The 21274-nt window shown below is 42.5% G+C and overlaps 1 protein-coding gene across 3 annotated transcripts in view; it reads right to left on the bottom strand.

The window, feature by feature from the left end:
- rbm33a (RNA binding motif protein 33a) overlaps positions 1-21274 on the bottom strand; it is a 78057-nt gene that overhangs the window by 35942 nt on the left and 20841 nt on the right. For all 3 annotated transcript variants that reach the window (XM_083652336.1, XM_083652337.1, XM_083652338.1), the window contains exons 2-6: positions 18242-18320; positions 7156-7204; positions 5086-5156; positions 4442-4739; positions 2367-2525 (exon numbers count right to left, since the gene is read on the bottom strand). In XM_083652336.1, coding sequence (XP_083508462.1) covers positions 2367-2525; positions 4442-4739; positions 5086-5156; positions 7156-7204; positions 18242-18320 — 656 coding nt within the window. The remainder of the gene's footprint in view (positions 1-2366; positions 2526-4441; positions 4740-5085; positions 5157-7155; positions 7205-18241; positions 18321-21274) is intronic.

Here is a 21274-nt window from a genome sequence, read left to right as displayed (position 1 = left end):
TGAGCATTCTTTAAATAGAGGTTTTATTGTATTTCCCCCACAATCTTAACAGTTGCTGCCTTCAGATTAAAAAAAGAAGAAAGAAAGGGCAGATGTACTCAGATGTGGCTCTGACCTAATCAAATCTAACTGACATCACTATTGTGAACATAAAACAAACAACATTTCTGATATATGATTGTTTTAGTAAAGTGTATCACTCAATAGTCAATACAAAAAATATTTTATTATTATTTTATAGAAGCGAAAGTCTATAGCTGCTTAGTCTGCAGAAAAAACACAAAAGGCATAGTAACTTATTGGCATCTTACTGGCAACTAAATGGGCCGTCTGAATTTTGCATTGGGGTCAGTTCTATTGAAGTGATGATGGGGCAGGCATGGAAAGCCTCACTATAAGCCATCATGTGTCGTTTCACTTTTTACTGGAAAATGCTCCCTCTAGATTAAAGAAAGGACACTCTGTGGTGTTGACTGGTGTTTGTTATGTAAATGTGCGCATTTGTTTTCGTTGTCTCAGTCAGATCATGACTGCCAAGCAGCTAGCTACGTTAGCTTCACGTTATTAGGCCTACATGTAACGTTAGCGGGTTGCTTTTGGAGTTGACACAAACCCTTGATGTTTCTTTTTGTGTAAAGCATGAGGTTCTCTATGGTTTACGCCAGCTCTGGGAGCATGAAGTGCTTTAAATGCGGGGATGTTTGGTCACAACGAGCTCGAGGACCGCTGCCTGTTGAACTATGTACGCTAGGCCATGGCCAGCTAGCTAACATTAGCCACAACAGCTAACGTTAACGTCATTGACTGTATGTTAACGGTAAACAAATCCGCTGCCTCCTCCCCATGTTTGGTTTAACGTAACACCAGCTCAGACTTTCCCCTAATCTCAGAAACCTTGCGGGACATGTATTGCAACATTTATTTTGGTGCTGGCGTCCATGGCTAGGCTACCGACTGACTACTACTGGGAGACATGGCAGCTGCCTGTGTTTGGTGCCTCCGCTAAATAGTCCGTGCGGGAAACGAAGCGAGAGAGACAGGTTCTTCACGGGAGTTTTAAACTGACGAACTGTTGTGAAACAAAACACTCGGTGTAGCGGAGCCTCTGCGGTTATATAACCGTGACGTTTTAAATCGTGGTTAATAGTCAAACCGGTTAACCCCTGCATCCCTATGTGCAGCACTGTCACACTTTATCACAGGTTACAGACTCCTCCTACCTGTGCAGCACTGTCACACTTTATCACAGGTTACAGACTCCTCCTACCTGTGCAGCACTGTCACACTTTATCACAGTTTACAGACTCCTCCTACCTGTGCAGCACTGTCACACTTTATCACAGTTTACAGACTCCTCCTACCTGTGCAGCACTGTCACACTTTATCACAGTTTACAGACTCCTCCTACCTGTGCAGCACTGTCACACTTTATCACAGGTTACAGACTCCTCCTACCTGTGCAGCACTGTCACACTTTATCACAGTTTACAGACTCCTCCTACCTGTGCAGCACTGTCACACTTTATCACAGTTTACAGACTCCTCCTACCTGTGCAGCACTGTCACACTTTATCACAGGTTACAGACTCCTCCTACCTGTGCAGCACTGTCACACTTTATCACAGGTTACAGACTCCTCCTACCTGTGCAGCACTGTCACACTTTATCACAGGTTACAGTGCTTGAGAAAATATTTCTCTGCAAATATTGGCTATTTTTTACTCAGCAGTATCTACTTGGAATTAAATGTTTGACTGTCGTGAAAACTACACTTCGCTGCCATGCATGACTGTACAGAAGCTTACTTTCAAACAGTGAACTATCAAAAGCACAAATCAAACTGGTCTTATGTATGGATGAAGAGCAGAAAGTAGGATAAATTATCTGCCGATAATGGGAAATGTATCTTTATTGGCTGTTATTGGTATCTGCTATATATAGCTGATATATATTGCCTATAATAATATCTATACAAAACTAGTTGTTTATAAGGAAAACTCCTTTGGATACCTTTAAGCATAAACAATAATGATGTCAGTTATAGATTTGGTTAGAACAGAGCTATGGAATATTACATGATCGATCTTTACTCACTACTGCTTAGCCTTTCTAACCCTCAGCTTTGCATAAACTACAGGTTATTATGAGCTTATTTTTAAAATACAAAAATGTGAAATTATCGGTTATCGTCTCGGCCATGAGAAGCAAGTAATTATCGCTATCGGCTGAAATGAATCCATATCATGCATCTCTAGCAGAAAGATAATAAATTAGCTCTTTTCAAATGTGTAGGGTTCTGTATTCTGAAATCAATGTACACACAATGTCAGTTGGGTGATATATAGAGAAAACTCAGCCTACTGTACCTCCTCTGAGTCAAAGACCTGAGAGCCTCCGGCAGTGTCTTCCTCCTCCTGCTGCTGCTGCTCTTCTCCCCCCATCTCCCCCTCCTCCTCGGGGGCCTCCTGATGGACTCCATGCTCATCTCGTGGCTCATCAGCATAGGTTGTTGTGTATTCATCATCCTTAAAACACATGGAAAACACAAATTCATTAGTGCAAGTAGTGCCAATGCTCTGATAATGGTCCATTTTATCCGGAGGGGGGGAAGGAGGGGTTACAATAAAAAAAAAAATGCTTATGAGGTATACAAATATACCTACTGTAAGCATAAGGAGTAAATGGAGGTATAGTCTACCAACTGAAATCCAATAGGAAAATGTATTAATTATGAATGTATTGTCTTCGCTGTACGGTTTCAGTTATGGCTAAGAGAAGTTTAGCAACTGGGCCTAATGGTGAAACAACCTTGGGGTTGGAGACGGATGGAAATGTAAATTTGTTTATGAAAGAATTCATACAGCGCATAAAGGAAAACATTGAAATGTTATCGGGCGGATTTTGGGGAGGCACCACCGAGCCCCTCCAAATTACCATAACAGTGGGAGCAAGGCTTCATTACTATTCCTCCTGACGGCATTTGAAATTCAATGAGATGTAAATGTTTGACATGATATACAGAAATGCGGGCGCAGAAAAACACTCCTCTCCGGTTCAATGACGGTGAAAATATCATTGACTGGCTCTTTCACAAATCAATCCTTTATTGGGCCTACTGTAACGTTATGACTCAGTGCCAACATCATCACGCGCTGAGACACAAACATTCGGGGGGATGACAAGTCACTTTCCACAACTCCATAACACCATTTTCACATTGCAATCACTCCCTCCAAACCAGTTGCATCAATCTATGTTTGGTCCATCTGTCTAAAGTGAATCCAGCACTCAAACAAGCTAAAACAAGTGCACACGTGGTGATATATCTAGTATACGGGAGCTGCTAATAAGTCAAACATGGCGATAACAGAAATGCATTCTAAATAAGGTCAGTTTGTAGGTCAGAGAATGGTGTTTGGTGTCGCGCTCCATTAACCTGCCAACCAACAGCACATATTATTAATGCAGAAAAAAGCCTCTGAGCAAACGAGACGGATGGACAGGCTGCCCCAAGGGGACACAACAGCTTAATCCTTTAGACTGTTCTGCACAGTACTGCTGCTGAGCGAATACCACAGCAAACACTAATGTCAAGCCCAGGCAGTTTAGTGACCTTGTAAAGATAGTTATTACACATAAGAATACATATGCACGTTCACCCCTGTGCACATTTTCCAACATCCCAAATAAGCATAGAGTAGTGCGGCGCACCCTCAGTAAGAAGGTCAACATCTTATCTTGGTATAGAAAAAGGGAGGTAGCCTAATATATCTATGTCAGGTGCCAAATGCATCACACCTTGGTAAATGGACCATAACGGACATTTGCACATGGATCAGCTCTTATCTTTGATCCTCTTAGCCCAGGCTAAGAGGGAAGGGAAAGGAATCAAAGGGAAACTCGCATCAATCATTAGGAAAGTGTATGGGCTGTCCTGAGGAAGGTCAAGAATCTTTTCACCTGCGCCAGACTTGATCAGATCCAGTCTAAAGCCCCAGATAAAAGCCCTCCACATTAACCTCCGCCGATTGGCAGCACATCTCCACCACACAAAGCAGCCTCTTACTCCCCCAAAGATAGCGGGCCCAAGGTCACAATGGCACAGGGGTTTGGAGGCGACAGCAGAGCATTACCTCACGCCAAACAAGCTGTCAACACAAACTTTGTCAGCAAGACGGGAGAAATTAACTGGCAGGAAGTGATAATGAAGCTAATCCTCCTGTCCCACAATGGCAGCCAGCACCTCCTTCTCTTCAATTGATTTCAATCCTCACCATGTCCACACCAAGACAAGAACATTGACGTTATCTCTAAGATACAATAGAGTTAGATCGACAAGGGAGAGGGAAGGGGGTTTGATGTGTGTGCGTGTGCGTGTGTGTGTGTGTGTGCGTGTGCATGTGCACGCATAGTACGTGAGGGAGCAAATGTGAGGACTCACTTGGAATTCACTGTCTATGGGCTCATTGATTTGTATGTCTAGCACTTCATCCTGGTAGCCTTCAGCTGATTCTCCAGTGTAATCCATTTGGTCTGCAGGCATCGGTGTGTCGTTGCCCTGGCTGTATTCCTCTGTGTACGCTCCTTCCCCCTCTTGCTGATATCCCCCCTCCTCTACATCCCCTTCGTCTGTACCCAGGTTCACAATGTCATCTGTGTAGTCTGCTTCCTGCAAGTTGTCCTGCTGGTTATAGGTTGTGCCCAAGCTGAATGTGGCATTGAAGCTCACATCCTGGCCACTGAAAACAACAACAACAACAACAACAACAACAACAAAAACTCAGATTTCCAGAAAACAAACGTGAAGTTTGAAGCTACAATTGATAGTATTCTGTTACATCACCACACAGCCATCTTGGTAGGAAAATAACAGGTGGTTGTAATCAATTAACAGGTGATTAAAATCAAATGACACAAACAGCCAATGAGCTGTGTGTATTGTACTAGCGCCATATTGGGAAGAAAATGCTTGTGACATCATGGGAATACTATGAATATGCACACATTGGGCCTTATACTTTGTCGGATGAACTACTAAAAACATGAAACAAACTTGAACACACAGCATGGAAATAGTCATCTTACGTCATATCTTGATCTTCATCACTTTGGAGAAGGTCGTCATTCAGCTCTTCATCCGACGCTTCTGAGGGATTCTGAAAGAAAAAGGTCAGTCAATTAGGGCTGTCCCAAACGATTATTTTCTTATCGATTAATCTAACGATTATTTTTTCGATTAGTCGATTAATCTAATGATTATTTTTTAATTAATTTTTTAATTAGATAACAATACATTTACCCAAAACAAATAAATAACCAAAAACTTCTCAATTTCAGTATTTTATTTAACCATCTCATTCTATTTAACAGTCCAACATAAAATCTCTCAAATAAAATTAAAGCAAGAGCTTGTCCTCAAATAAAATGAATATAGTGCAATTCAAAATAAAATTGTAGAATAAATTAAATTCAAGTCACTTTCAGGAGGAATACCAAAAACCTTGTGCAAAGTCAACTGAGTTTAGCAGCAGTCCAACATAAAATCATCATCTTACAGTACAATGGTGTGCAATTTTCAGTAACAGTGCTCTTAATTTTGGAGAAAGACAAAATGCTCCATGCAAGATGGTCACACATCCAGACACAAGACTGTGTCTGTAGCATCCACACCCAACATGGGGCTTGGCTTGCACCAACTGGTCTTAACTATGCCTGGTCGTAACTCCTACGTCGGTTAAGACCAGTCTTTAGAGTGGACTACTGCACCAACAGGGCTATTACTTCTGGTCTTAACTAAGTGATTTCCACTTTCCATACGGACCCCCAGTATTGGTTAGTTGTTTATAACGTGACTATATTTATAACGTTTATGTACTCCGGTTTCCAGTTTATAACTCGGGTCTACAGCCAGAGTGCTGAGGGGTTGTAGCTATTGCGCAACACACAGATTCAGCCCGCAAACCGGAGTACGTTATAACGTTATAAATATAGTCACGACGTTAACAACTAACCAATGCTGGGGGTCCGTATTGAAAGTGGAAATCGAAATGGTTAAAAGTTAAATAAATTTGGTAATTCAGTGGCGTTTTACTGCCATTTAAAGTAACGACAAGTAACAGTTACGGTACAGCCACACCTCCGCGTCATTTGACGCGTGCTGACGCTTGGCTGTATGGACGCTCGACGCTTGGTAGGCGTGGAAATCCGGAAGCAGCAGCTAGCTCCCAAGCTAGCTGCTGAAAATTGGTGGTAGAGAGGAAGTGGAAGAGGACAGGAAGGGTAGGATAGGTCCTAGGACGAGCTCAATTGGCTAGCTTTGTACTTTGTCAAACTCCACCCCGCCCCCTCTGTTGCCCACTGTCGCTTCACAAGCCTGCTACGCATCGTCTGGTATCCCAGCATGCTTCGCGAGGCGTCGAGCAGCATGTTCAATACAAAGTGGATGGGCAGCAGCGTCAGCACGCGTCAAATGACGCCCTAGTGTGGCTCCACCGTTAGCCGCTAACAATAGCCACACGTGACGCGTCAAAGCACATAGCGTGCGTCGACGTAATTACGTAGTCGACGTCATCGATTACGTCGACTCGCTGGGAAAGCCCTACAGTCAATACAGAGACATTTGATTCTATTATTCCTCAAGCACAGGCTTCAGCATGGCACGGGCCACACTAGTGCATACTGTATGCATGCACTTTTTACTGTGTTTGAGGCAAATGCTTCAAGTTAGGCTCAAATTCAAACTAAAATTGTGCATGTGTGCGTGCGTGTGTATATGTGTGTGTGTGTGTGTGTGTGTGTGTGCATGTGTGTGTCAGGGATGGGGGCAGGGGATCTCCAAAAGGATGCTGTATTCCCATGTGGTGAAGGCAATCTGGGCAGGTTAAGTCAGTTCTTTTTTGTCCACCATACTTCCTCCTGGTTCACATCAACAAATCCCCCTGTGGAGGAGCCACCTGCTACATGCCCACTGTTCAGTATTACAATTATCTAAATGTGCCACCATCAACAACAGATACGGTTTTGGATATTATTTACCGATGTTCTATGTGTAATCGATGGAACACCCACATGTTGGTTAGACTCTAACCAACAGACTATTTTTGTAACCAGTGTGAACAAAGCAAGTAGAAATGTGGGCGATTTTGTTTCTCTTACCTTTTTACCTGACAGCCAATCCTCCTGCAGTAAATCCTCTTCCAGATCACTTTAGAAAGAGAAAAGACAAGCAATAAAAGGTTAGCAAAGCCGGCTAATAGCGCAGCATGTTATGTCTATTCACCAAACACATATTGCTTTAAGTGTTACTGTCAATCCCTGCCATTCACAATCTCTGTAAAAATCATTTTTGCTAGAATGGTAGCCTAGGCTATGACTTCTCGCCATAAATGCTCATGTTTAACAAGCAAGGATTGATTTACAAGGAAGAAAAATCATTGTTTAAAGCAGATAATAGTATGTCACCATTTTATGTTTCCAAGATTAATAATTCTGTAATTCGCTGATATTGAAGTATTTTTTTGTACTTTCAACTCCAGTGACAGCCCGGTGTGGTATATTTAGGTGTTTCCTCTAAAGTCTAAATGACCTATTGTAACCTTTGAATTCATAGTGTGCCCATGTGACCAAAACAAATGTGGGCGGGGGGGAAACCATAGCAGGAAGGTCCTGTGTCATTTGGAGATACTTTGGTTTTAAACCATTTAGCCCTAGCTCAAAGTTTGCCTGAGGGCTTTGCTGTGCCACATAGTAATACAATGATTTGAATTTGTAAATAAGGACCACAATGAGAGTAAACGAGGAAAAAGCCTGCTACCTGAAATGAGAAAAACAATCGCGATCGCAATATTTAGCAAAATCTGGATTATTATTTTTGCTATAAAAAGGTGCAGCCCTAACTATAGAAGATCAACTCAAGACAAGAGTTCTGTAAGAAAAGAGAACACTTTTGAAATGTGTTTAAGTAATGGCATCGATAGAGGCCTAGACGTTAAGAAATGAGCTTGAAAGGTCAATGGTTGGAATCCTTGAACATCAGAAAGAATCTGGGCGGAGACAGTGAATTGATAACACCCTCCACTCCCACCACACTTTCAGTGCCTTTGGGCAAAGCACTTGCATCCAATTACTCAAGTGGAACTGTTCAGTAGCCAACAGAAGAATGTGGCAGTACTGTGGAAAAATGAATTAAAGAGCACACATCCAAAAAGGTGGAGGTCAACGGTTTGTATATGTTGAAAAAAGAAAGATGAAGACCGCACCAACATGTTTGGGCTACTGCCTTCTTCAGAGTGTAGCCAAACTGTCAGAGCAACATACGTAGGGTTCACAGAAAAGATATCAGTCCAATCAGTGGATTACTCCACTGTACTCCAGACTAGGGCTGTCACTTTTCATTCGAAATTCGAATGCAACTTCGAATGTGGGGGAGGGGTTCGTGTTCGATATGTAAATTGACTGTTCGATTTTTATTTTATTTTTTTATGAACCAAAATTAACCAACTGCTGCTTGCTGGTAATGTTAATCCCATGTCAGAAAAAGTCTCCAGATTTGTCGCGTTAGTCTCTTCTGAGAAAGATTGTCTCCAGGGTCTGAAAAGTTGTCCTGAGTTGGATGCAGCCAAGTTTGTGAGGCAGTGTTGTGACTGTGAGCGTCCAAGCTAACACGTCGGGCTGATGCCCGGTGGCCTGGACTGAAAAAAAAAAAAAAAAAAAAAATTGGTTTTAATTAACCAAAAAACTTCGAATATATTCGAACGAATTTCGGGCAATTAAAGTTCGTTCGAACTTTATTTTGGGAAAAAGTGACAGCCCTACTCCAGACGTGAACATGGCTCATGTGTAACTGTTGATGATAGTGACGCACAGTTGCTAACGCCCGCGTGATATTAGGCTGCTACATACATACTAAAGACATCAATCACCAACAGTATGGCCACTGATTCCTGATTCAATATCGATTCGGGATATTCCAGTTACAATACCAATTTTGATGGATATGAAAGAGATTCTCAGATAACCAATGCTGTGTAAAAAAAGGAGTAAAACAAAAGGAACCCTCTAACCTGGTGCATTTAAAAAATATATATAAATGTTTACTCCAAAATTGACAAAGATTGGCCCCAAAGCAGTTATACTAATGTCATTTTTATTTAACATGACCAACACACTGTGGGCGTCCGGGTAGTGTAGTGTATCCCCTGCCTACCAACACAAGGGTCACAGGTTCGCGCCCTCGTGTTACCCCCGGCTTGGGCTGTGTCTGCGGGTGGGAAGCTGGATTGAGGGTAGGGTATGTGTCCTGGTCGTGTTATTTCGAATCCCACATAGGTTACGCAAAAACCACGCCCTGTGCCCGCCTACGCAGCAGTCAAGCGCAGGGATTGGCCAGGCACTCATGCTCATGTTGGGCTCTCTGTTACAGGGACACCATTCCTGTGAGAAGCAACAACACCAAGCGAGGCTGCAATGAGGATATTGAAAGACAAAATCCTACATCGCACCAAAGCATACAATGTATTTTAATGTTATTTGACTTTCTGACCACCCGCCTCAGTGCTTATTATGAGGCCAGAATAACAGATGCTGCCCTTGGCCATTGGGAAGGCTAACCCTTTACTTTTGGTTTTATTGATTGTGTGTGATTCAACTTTTTATCTATGATTTTATATTATTGCATGTTTTTGTAGATTGTTGGGACTTCACTGGCCTGGAACAAACGGCTGGACTGATACACTAATAATTAATTTCAATGTCCGCTATCAAGAGCAATTCAGTTGGTTCATGAAATCGCTGGGCTGCGTGCCCAGCGATTTGTGGTGTGGGAGATTCCAGCTGTCAAAAGAAGAAAAAAGACTTGCTCCTGGCCAATCCGGGCGCTTGACTGCTGCGTAGGCGGGCACAGGGCGTGGTTTTTGCGTAACCTATTATATGTGGTGGAAATGAGCCATATGTGGGATTCAAAATAACGCGTCCTGGTCGCTCCACTAGCGCCTCCTCTGGTCAGTCAAGGCACCTGGTCAGGGCGAAAGGGAACTGGTGGGAATAGCGTGATCCTCACATGTGCTATGTCCTGCCTAGGGCTGGGTTAAAAAAATCGATTCTCCAATTTGTTATCGATTTTTATTTTAATCTTTTGATATCGATTCATATGTTCAGAAATCGATTTATTTTTTATTTATTTTTAATAAACAGGCTATAATATTATAGGCTGTGTGTGGTGGTTGAAACATAGTTTCAAGTTGACGTTTATTTATGTTTGTAGTTGAAACAAAAACAAATACTGTAGGCTACATAAATGGAAATGTTTGATCATTAATATCTACTTTTAGAAATTATATAGGCTGAAATCAAATCACTGTGTGCATAATTGTGAAAATGTCTTTATTGACAGATGAAAAGGCTGTTATTTACCCTTTGTCACCACCTGGTGAGTAAATATATGTGTAACTAAAACCATTAAAATTGACAACCGGTCCGCAACTTTTTTTTCCCATGTATCTACCGGTCCTTGGCGCAAAAAAGGTTGGGAACCCCCGTGTTACATAACTGGACAATCATGTAATTCAGGTTACAGCTCAAAAAACATGTTTTCGTATCACTAACCAAATCGATATTGAAATTAATCGAATCGGAATCGAATCGAAATTAATCGATTCGGAACCTTGTGAATCGGAATCGAATCTTGAAATTTGAACCAATACCCAGCCCTGCCGTCAAGTCTCAAGTCCAAGTCAAGTCTCAAGTCTTAGAGCTCAAGTCCAAGTCAAGTCTCAAGTCTTTGAGCTCAAGTCCAAGTCAAGTCTCAAGTCTTAGAGCTCAAGTCCAAGTCAAGTCTCAAGTCTTTGACCTCAAGTCCAAGTCAAGTCTCAAGTCTTAGAGCTCAAGTCCAAGTCAAGTCTCAAGTCTTTGACCTCAAGTCCAAGTCAAGTCTCAAGTCTTTGACCTCAAGTCCAAGTCAAGTCTCAAGTCTTAGAGCTCAAGTCCAAGTCAAGTCTCAAGTCTTAGAGCTCAAGTCCAAGTCAAGTCTCAAGTCTTTGAGCTCAAGTCCAAGTCAAGTCTCAAGTCTTAGAGCTCAAGTCCAAGTCAAGTCTCAAGTCTTAGAGCTCAAGTCCAAGTCAAGTCTCATGTCTTAGAGCTCAAGTCCAAGTCAAGTCTCAAGTCTTAGAGCTCAAGTCCAAGTCAAGTCTTTGAGCTCAAGTCCAAGTCAAGTCACATGTCTTAGAGCTCAAGTCCAAGTCAAGTCTTTGAGCTCAAGTCCAAGTCAAGTCTCAAGTCTTAGAGCTCAAGTCCAAGTCAAGTCTCAAGTCTTAGAGCTCAAGTCCAAGTCAAGTCTTTGAGCTCAAGTCCAAGTCAAGTCTCATGTCTTAGAGCTCAAGTCCAAGTCAAGTCTTTGAGCTCAAGTCCAAGTCAAGTCTCAAGTCTTAGAGCTCAAGTCCAAGTCAAGTCTCAAGTCTTAGAGCTCAAGTCCAAGTCAAGTCTCAAGTCTTAGAGCTCAAGTCCAAGTCAAGTCTCAAGTCTTAGAGCTCAAGTCCAAGTCAAGTCTTTGAGCTCAAGTCCAAGTCAAGTCTTTGAGCTCAAGTCCAAGTCAAGTCTCACGTTTTTGAGCTAGAGTCCAAGTCAAGTCTCATGTCTTAGAGCTCAAGTCCAAGTCAAGTCTCAAGTCTTAGAGCTCAAGTCCAAGTCAAGTCTCAAGTCTTTGAGCTCAAGTCCAAGTCAAGTCTCAAGTCTTTGAGCTCAAGTCCAAGTCAAGTCTCAAGTCCAAGTCAAGTCTCAAGTCTTTGAGCTCAAGTCCAAGTCAAGTCTAAAGTCTCTTATGGATGGGCGTATCATCTGCTGCATGCCATCCGGTCTACTTAGAACACTGCATAGCTAAAACTAAGGAATTCAAAGCATGTACTGCATTATCCTCACTCCTTTATTAGAATAGAATACAGTATCAGCATTGATTAGATGAAATTAGTAGACATTTCCTTAATGTTGTTAATGCACCCAAAAAAATAAAGATTGTTCACAAGTCCCCAAACCTCAAGTCCAAGTCAAGTCTCAAGGCTTTGGGGATGAGTCTCAAGTCAAGTCTCAAGTCACTGTGTGTGCGACTCAAGTCCAAGTCCCCATCTCTGGTCAGAGGAAGCATGGTGCTAGTCTATGACTCTCCCCAGATTGGCAGAGGGCAGTGCAGCGACCGGGGCAGCAGGGTGAAAATAAATGGGGGGGGGGGACAAAACAAAACCAAGAGACTAAAGACAGTTAAAACAATATAGTATAGGTGTGAGAAAGTGTAAGCTCTGTAAACTGGTATGGGTTGGTACACTGTTAAAATGATTACTCTCAGAGAATCCTTTGTTGTGGGAGGGTTTATTTCCATGAAATAAGTTTAACAACATCATCCTAAATAACCTACATTAGCATGATAATAAGGTAACTCCATCTACACAGTATTTAAACCCTCGGTCAACTGAGCTAGCAAGACCATCTGCAAGTAAGTTATGCTAAACGAACAACATAACAGAATGAGGTAGAAAATTATGTAAGTTAGAAGGTCTATACAGGCAGAATTATTCACACCATAAGTGCTACGGCTTACATGTATGTCCTTCACGTCACGACACCTCAGGGTTATAGACAGTCCATATTGTCTCTGGACAGTTTTTCACTGTTGCAACAGCAGGAAATAAACTCTGCTCGTTAAGACTCGTTAACTACTGCAGCATCACCTCATTAGGGGCAGCTGGTGTTTAGGTCTTTGGGTGATACACAAGCTCCAACAGCATCAACATGTTCTACCTTTTTAGGGTTTTTTTGTGTGCACCACTCGTCTAAGTCGAACCTCTTCTTAACATTATTCCTGGTAGTGTGTCTGCACAGTCAGCATATTTAGAGATATTAGGGATTGTTTTCCTCCCTTCAGAAGAAAAAAAAACTTTTCGTTGACATTCATTCTTGTACAATATGAAAAAACAACTTCCAGAGTTGAAAAACACCCATGCTAGATATTCCATCACAGTAAATGTCAAGTTTTGATTTGTTTCTCTCTCCATTTTTTGTTTTATTGTTATTTTATTGTGCCAATGTTGAGTGTTTTCACATCAGTGCATCCATTACATTACACTCTGCTCGTCATCACCTGACACCCACAGGGGGAAATGAAATCTCCACCATTAAATTAATCCCTCAAAACATGTCACATCATGTCTTTTAATGTATCTTTGTTAAGAGGGACAGCAGTTAATTTTCAAGATAGGTTTGACACTATAAAGTTTGTATAAAAGAAAAAAAATACACAGCATACATTTCAAAATGATTAGGTGAAATATCAACTAGATACTAAATGGGCTATATGGACTCTAATGACAGGTATTCGCCTTTAAAGGAGAATTTAGTTTTTTTTAAACCTGGACCCATCTCCTGGCAATAATTATGATTTGGCCACTCACCCAGCGATGTCCGCGGCGTTTCTGGCCGTCCTAGCGTTGTTTTGAGATCAATAGCGTCCAAGTCAGTTGTAAAATGGAGCTGATTTGGGGCCAAGTGTGAGCCTGTCCGTTTTCGCCACATATCGTCATAATGTGATCCCTCAACATCCACCAGAGTGATATTTCGCCCCAGGCCATTTCCTGGAGTCTCCCAGGGATCAAATTGCCTCAAACGTGATCTCGGTCACCAAGTCTCGTAAAGTCCTGCGAAACTTTCCTGCCGACTGGCCAACTACAGGTAGGACGCTTTGCGGTGGTGGTTTTAGCGTAACCTATGTGGGGTTTGGCGTAACCTATGTGGGATTCGAAATAACGAAGGTTATGCCAAACCCCACATAGGTTACGCTAAAACCACCACCGCAAAGCGTCCTACCTGTAGTTGGCCAGCAAGATAACTTGAAATAGATTGTGAGCTCCCAAACTCCACAAAAACCACACATATAAACACAAAGCTGCCCCTTAACACGTTGAGTGCCAATGACGAGATATCTCGGCTTACAGGATCCAACCGTTGAGTGCCAAAGACGAGATATCTCGGCTTACATAAAAAAAAAAAAATTTGACGGTGGGACATCGATCAACCCCTTTTACGTCTCCTATACCAATATTGGAGGAAGAGAATGTGTATAATCTATTTTACCGACCAGCTAAGTGGCGACAGTGCTCTCCAGACAGAGAGAAAGCCGAGCAAAAACAGCCGCGGGTCCGCGGGAGAAAGCCATTCTCAAGGAAATAGCTGGGCGAAAACGCTTTCGATTTCACACACACACACACACGCGCGCGCGCACACACACACACTCGAGTACCTTTGAGCATAAATAAGACCAGAATCGCAAAAGCTTCTTCAAAGCTCTCAGCCGACACCTCAAGAAACGAACGAGCCCGTTTTACAGTAATCCAGACTGCCCGAGAGCGGCCGCGGAGCCAGCAGCAGCAGCACAGACGGAGGGAGGAGTTTGGAGACACACACACACACACACACACACACACACAATACAGTATACAGACTTGCCCAAGGGCACCCATAATCACAGGCACGTGAGGTGGTTCTAAAAATCCATTTATCTCAAAACTCTCTGAAAATCTCTGAAACCATGCTGTACTCAACGGCTAATATCTACATAACTACTAACTCTACAAACTAACTCTTTTAGACAGAGAAAGCACACATTCTATTAGTTCTTTTTAGATGATTGGTGTTCACGAAGTCTTAACAGAAAAGAATCCTCGGCTCTTGTAAAATGAGCCAGAATCCTCAAAAAAAACCTGGCAGAACCTACCTACAGCATTGAAAAAAGGGCTGGCAGTCAATGTGTTAAGATATTCCAATAAAAAATATTTTTTCTAGCCACAAATTTAGCTACTATATCAACGAACTTCACATGTAGCTTTAGCTAATCCGTCCCTGCTAACATGCGTTCCTGTTGCCAAATCTCGCAAGAGTGTGTTGCTGAGATAGAGACAGGTCTTGAACAACAATTTTAATGTCCGAATATTCAGAATAGGGATGGGCATTTCTAGCAAGAACACTAGTCGAAAATCGACTTTTAGTTGAAATTCTCCCACAAAAAAAATAAAAAATCCAAGTAAAATTTTACATGGTCTCCCCTGATTCTAAGTATAGTTGAATCGCTTGGTTTGACCAAGTAAAACAATTTCTCTAAGCATTTTACACAAGGTCTATGGAAAAATAAATGGCAGATGAAATAATCCCATGGACAAGGAGAGGGGGTGACTTTGGCACTCTTATTGTCAATAGGCAGCCAGACCTACATTAGCTGTTAGCAACGTTAGCATTCGCGTAGCGCCGAGATGGCTCAGGGAACTAGGGTTGCCAACCGTCCCTTAAAATACAGAATCGTCCCGTATTTGTAAACAAAAAGACATGTTCCGTATTGAACTGATACGGGACGCCCTTTGTCCCGTATTCGAGAGACACTGCAGTATAAAGCTATTTGTATTAGCGAGTAAACTCTCCGAGTGAACGAGTCTCCACTCAGTCCGCTGGTACCGCTGCCCCTCCCCTGGCCTATAGCCGGTGTCATGTTACAGGCTTACAGCAGCTTAGCGAGTCTGTGGACAGTGTGCAGGACACAGGGAGCAGTCAAAGTTCCTCACTCGCAGGCATCACAAAGCCATTTGTTTTTTCACATTGTCAATATATTTAGATGTGATAATAAAGGCTTCGAGAGCCTTGAAAATGCTTGAATTTTACTCTTAAAAGCTGTACAAACCCTGCTTACAACAGTAGGCTATTGTTGCAGGTGTAAGACTTGTTATATGCTACAGTAATCAGAGATATCCTCACTCTAAATCCATACTTTTCAATAGGCTAATTGTCCTTTTATTCAGAAGATTTCATTTGAAATCTAAAATGTTTTTTCACTAATGATGTAAACTCTTGCAGTGTGCAAATGCACACTGATGAAGGCCGGACGGCCGAAAACGTTTTGTTGCTAAAGAAAATTAAAACGATATTCCTCGAGTGCGGCCCCCATCTTCTCATTTACTTGTGACATTTCTACATTGGACTACGCACCTGTCTGAGCGCAGTGGTTACCTCCTCTACTTTTAATAAGACATCCTCACAGAGACAAGAAGTAAACAATAAAAGTGCCATCTTAAATTAAAATCATAAAATCATAAAAGTGCCATCATAAATGTGCCAGTGCAAGTGTCAGTGTCAGGAACTGAAACATCACGTAACGATTTCTACCTACCTCTGCCAGCATTGACTGCTCGGATCGAGGCAGGGACGAAGGAATGTTTGTACCTATTTTTTGTAGTCCTAGGGGCACGAAAATGAAGGCCAGAAGGCAGTAGCGTATACTCTGTACTGAGTGGGTGGGCACTGTCGGAACGGATGGTCAGGGCTTTCTTGAGGAGCTGTCGATTATAAAAGAGATCGAGGCTTTCCAGTTGGATGCCAGTCATTTTTGAAGCAGTTTTCACAATTCTCCAAAGAGAGTTCTTATCTTTGATAGCGAGGTTACCGTACCAACAGATAGAGGAGAAGGAAATGACAGAATGAATGTAGGCACTATAATACAGTTTCATCAGGTTTTTGTCGACATTGAACCTGGCTAGTTTCCTAAGACAGTAAAGGCGTTGCTGGCCCTTCCTGCACAGCATGTCAGTGTTTACATCAAATTTCAGTTTATTGTCAATAATCATGCCCAGATACTTGTAACTGGATACGATTTCCACTAGGGATGGGCATTTCTAGCAAAAACACTATTCGAAATTCGCTGGCCAAATTCGAATTTAATTCGAAATTCGAAAATAAAATAAAAAATGTAAAAAAAAAAATTTTTTTTTTTTTTTTTTTTTGTGAGTGAAATGTTGCATTGTCTCCCCTGATTCTAAGTCTATGGCTTTATTAATTAATATAAAAAGCTTCTGCTGTGGATTTTTAGCTCAAACAAGCATTGCACCACTGAAGTAAAGAACATGTTACATGACATTGACATTTTCGAAAATAAAAAACAGTTTTGACAATCATGAGTGGTTCATTAAATATTTAGTAGGCTCAGGTCTGAGTGCCAAAGGGGTGCCAAAGTCACCCCCTCTCCCTCTTCATGGGATTTCATCCGCCATTCATTTTTCCATAAACCTTGCTTAAAATGCTTATAAAAATTGTTTTACTTGCTCAAACCAAGCGATTTGACTATACTTAGAATCAGGGGAGACAATGCAACATTTCACTAAAAAAAAAAAAATTTTTTTTTTTTTTTTGAATTTCGAATTTCAATAATAAAAGTCGACCTTGATAATAACAACGATTATTCGAAAATTCGAAATTCGATGCCCATCCCTAATTTCCACTGGCTGGCCATGGACGACACTGTTCTGGTCTGTTTCTATAATATATTCAGAACAGTTCCCATTGGCCGCTGGGGGAGAGCCCGCCAATCAGACTAGCGTCCGTGGACCAGCACGCTAGGTTGTGTCCACAACTAACGTTAGCAACGAGCTATCGCTAACTTAACGGTTGCTATGCTAAACAGGACATCTCAAAATACCTAGACTTACCGAATGCACCTCCGCAGTTGCTGGATCACGTACAGTTGGCGTTGCTCCAGCTAGAAGTGTTAATTTTGTGGCTAAACCTTGATTGTACTGCCCCAGATTGTTGAAACATTCTGGGCTGAAATGGTTAGCACAGACAAACAGGCCATGATGAATCTTGCGCAGGGAACAGCGTGCAATGGTACACAATAGAGAAAATGGCGCAGGTAGGTTGTGTGAGAGAGACCGCGCGCAGCATGCTTAAGGCTCGCGTGACGTAACATGAAACCGTCTGGGAGAACAGAGTGTAAGGGGGCGTGGCTTGAAGGAGACCGCAGGGGGAAGCTGGATAGGGACAAATTCAACTCTGACAGTTCTGAAGTTGTGAGCACTCATTACAGGGAGGGATGACAGCAGTATATATGCATTTAGAAGTAAAAACAGCTTTTGCACAGAATGGGACCTTTAATAAATATGGGGGTGAAAGAATCTGTCATAATCTGAGATCACACTGACTTTTCCCAATGACTCCAATAGATTCAGACCTGCCGAAAACCTCCTAGTTGCCGTGTCCGTGGAAAGCCATGGGCAAACCCCACGTGACAAAAAGACAGGAAGTGAGTTGAAGTTGGGTCGTCTTGCTTGAAATCCTGTCATCTTTGGTCATACTGTATTTCAGTTGTTCGATCAAAACTATCAGTGAGTCCAGAGATTTGAAACCTAAATGCTCTGTTGTATTGCATTATGCACAAAACCTTTACCTGTCTAAATCGTCGTCTTCACCCCGTCTCCTGCGTGACCTCTCCGCGCCTGGTTTGTCATATTCATCAAATTCATCATCTGCAAAAGACAGACAGTAGTTTTATTTACAGCCTGCAATCAGTGCAATCAACCATGTTCATCATATATGCCAGGCTCCTGGGCTGACGTCATTCTGTCCTATTGGTCTGTTGGGATTTCTTGAAGGCGGAAACACGCAGAGTCAACAAGCAGACATACAAAGACTGTATTTTAAGAGGTTTATCACCGTTGCATCAAAACGGCAAACACAAGCACCAGCCTTCTTCTGACTGTTGAAGGCCAGCCAGGCAGCCTATTATAAATTGCTGGTTTCTATATATTATTTTGTTTTCTGTGGACTCCTACTGTCAACGTCTTTGAAATGAAATTATATTTATTATATCAATATTCATCTTCCCAAGAGAACACAAGTTGGTTTGTTTTTCAACTCCATCACGCCTGTCCATGCAGCTCCATCAATTTTATTTATAAGATTAATTTTTTTTCCCCCCTCATAGAGCAACAAAACATACACACATTGTCACCCCCCCCCCCCCCCCCCCCCCCAAAGGACCCCAACTTGTCATCACCATGTACACACTTGGTCTTGGTTTGTCAACAGAGCTTGCATACATTTCATCATATGCAATGAATGGGCACAGTTCTTATTAATAAGAAGAATAGGAAACAGAAATAGAGAAAAAAAGTACAAACACTTACAGAAGTTTTGTCCATTCATATATTGAGACGTTTAACGAGAAGCATGCAACTCCCCCCAGAATGCAGCGCATGTCAAGAGCCCTCCAAGAAGTTAACACGTTCACTGCCAATGACGAGTTGACTCGTCAAAATAAATCCAACGGTTGACTGCCAATGACGAGTTGACTCGTAAAAAAAAAAAAAAAAAAAAATTGACGGTGGGACGTGGATCAACGCCCCCCACGTCTCCTATAAAAATATTGGAGCCACCGAACGTGTACAACCCATTCCACCGACCCACTAAGTGGCGACAGTGCTCTCCAGACTAGAAAAAGCCGAGCCAAAACTGCAGGGGAACGCGCGAGGAAACCATTCTCATACTGTAAAATAGATTGGCGAAAACGCTTTCGCTTTCGCGCATTATCGCGCTGGGAGCTGGCGGTGGGGGATTGCAAATTTGCATAATAGATTATGCGTGCAACACACTTTGAAACACCGGCAGAAAGCCCACAATCGCACGCAGCTTCATTGCAGCTGAGCTCACAACCGAAACGACTCATGCAGACTCGCCCAAAGAGCAGCCGCCAGCAGCCAGGCAGCACAGACAGGCAGAGCCTCGCTTGTGACAAACGCTGCAAAGCCACCAGAGACACACCCACGGAGGGAGGAGTTTGAAGGAGAGGGGGGTTTCCTGCTTCTATGGAGGAAATTACCGTACTGTTCAAAACTATTGTTTAGAGTCTGACGTCTTACGCCAAAAATAAATGGTTAAAGTGACTGTTCTATCGAATTTCACAAAAAGCCATTTATCTCAGAATAAATTTTCAGACGCTGAAACCATGCTGTATTCTACTGCTAATGCCTACATAACTACTAACTCTACAAACTAACTCTTTTAGACAGAGAAAGCACACATTCTATTAGTTCTTTTGAGATAATTTGTGTTCACAAAATCTTAGCAGAAAAGAATCCTCGGCTCTTGAAAGATGAGCCAGAATCCTCAAAAAAAAACCTTGGCAGAACCTACCTACAGTATTGAAAAAACGGCTGGCAGTGAATGTGTTAAGCATCTGCCCCATTTACTATTGTATACCTCCAATCTATCAAACCATACATAAGAGATCTTCTCAAACGCTGCCACTTTCGCCAATCCTCTCACGGTTCCCTGTTGCGCGCCTGGGCGTGGAACGGAACGCAACGTTCACACTCATCAAACGTTCCGAAACTGGGGTCAAATTGGGGACAAGTGTGAGACCAGTGAGAAAGTACCCTTAGAACCTCTCATTCTGCACCTGGAAAAAAACACGAAATAATGTTGAACACTACTTTATTTTTTAAGTTTCTCTGTCATATTGTTGGATCCACGTTTTTTTTGGGGTGGGTGGGGTGAGGGCTAGGGGCTTTATGTAACAATATTTTCTTTATTCTTATTTTCTCTGTTATTATTACCGTAAATTCCGGACTATAAGGCGCACCGGTGTATAAGCCGCACCTTCAAAGTTGACTATTTTTTTCTTATATAAGCCGCACCGGACTATAAGCCGCGGGTGTTTTAATGGTATTTTTTGTTTTTTTTTACAGTGCACACAGTGTCCGCGGTGTGGTGAAAAGAGGGCAAGAGAGGAAATTAAAACAGAAGTGGATTTATAGTTAGAAAGAGTGCTAAAGAAGAGAGAATTCCGTTTTTTATTTTTTTATTTTAGTTACTCACAGTACTATTGACCAGTCCAACTCAAAAGATATTCGGCAGTTTCACTTTGAGCTCTTGTTCCGCCGCTGTCCATCAATGGTTATGACGAGTCTCGCTGGGTACAGTACGCCAAAGCGATATCCATTGACTTTAACCTTTTCGATGATGCTGTTGTATGTTGCGCGTTTCTGTTGCACCAACGCGGAGAGGTCCTGCCGGACGAAAAAGCGCGTACCCTCCCAGGTGAGGGGCTTCTTCCCCGCAGCCTGGAGGATGAGTTGACGGTCGGGCCAGCGGAGTAGGCAGATGAAGATGGCCCTCGGTGGCAGGCCGGGGTCTGGACGTGGCCGAGGCGCCCGGTGTGCCCTGTCCACCTCTGGTGGTTTCTCGCCTTCCTTCAGGTCCAGGATGTAACACAGGATTTTGCCACGAAAGCGTCCATGTCACCAATCTCAGCTCCCTCTTTTACATTGATCAGGCGAATGTTATTTCTTTTACTCCTGCTGATTAAGTCATCAACCTGCGTGTGCAGGGTTTCGATTTGTTTTTGCATTTTATCCACTTTCGGACTCACTGTGTTGTTTTTGTCCTCCAGTGCGCTGATGCGCTTTTCCGCATTAGAAAC

This window comes from Poromitra crassiceps (genome assembly GCF_964638095.1).
Source record: "Poromitra crassiceps genome assembly, chromosome: 2".
Taxonomy (NCBI): Eukaryota; Metazoa; Chordata; class Actinopteri; order Beryciformes; family Melamphaidae; genus Poromitra; species Poromitra crassiceps.
This window is presented reverse-complemented; position numbering and strand designations above follow the sequence as displayed.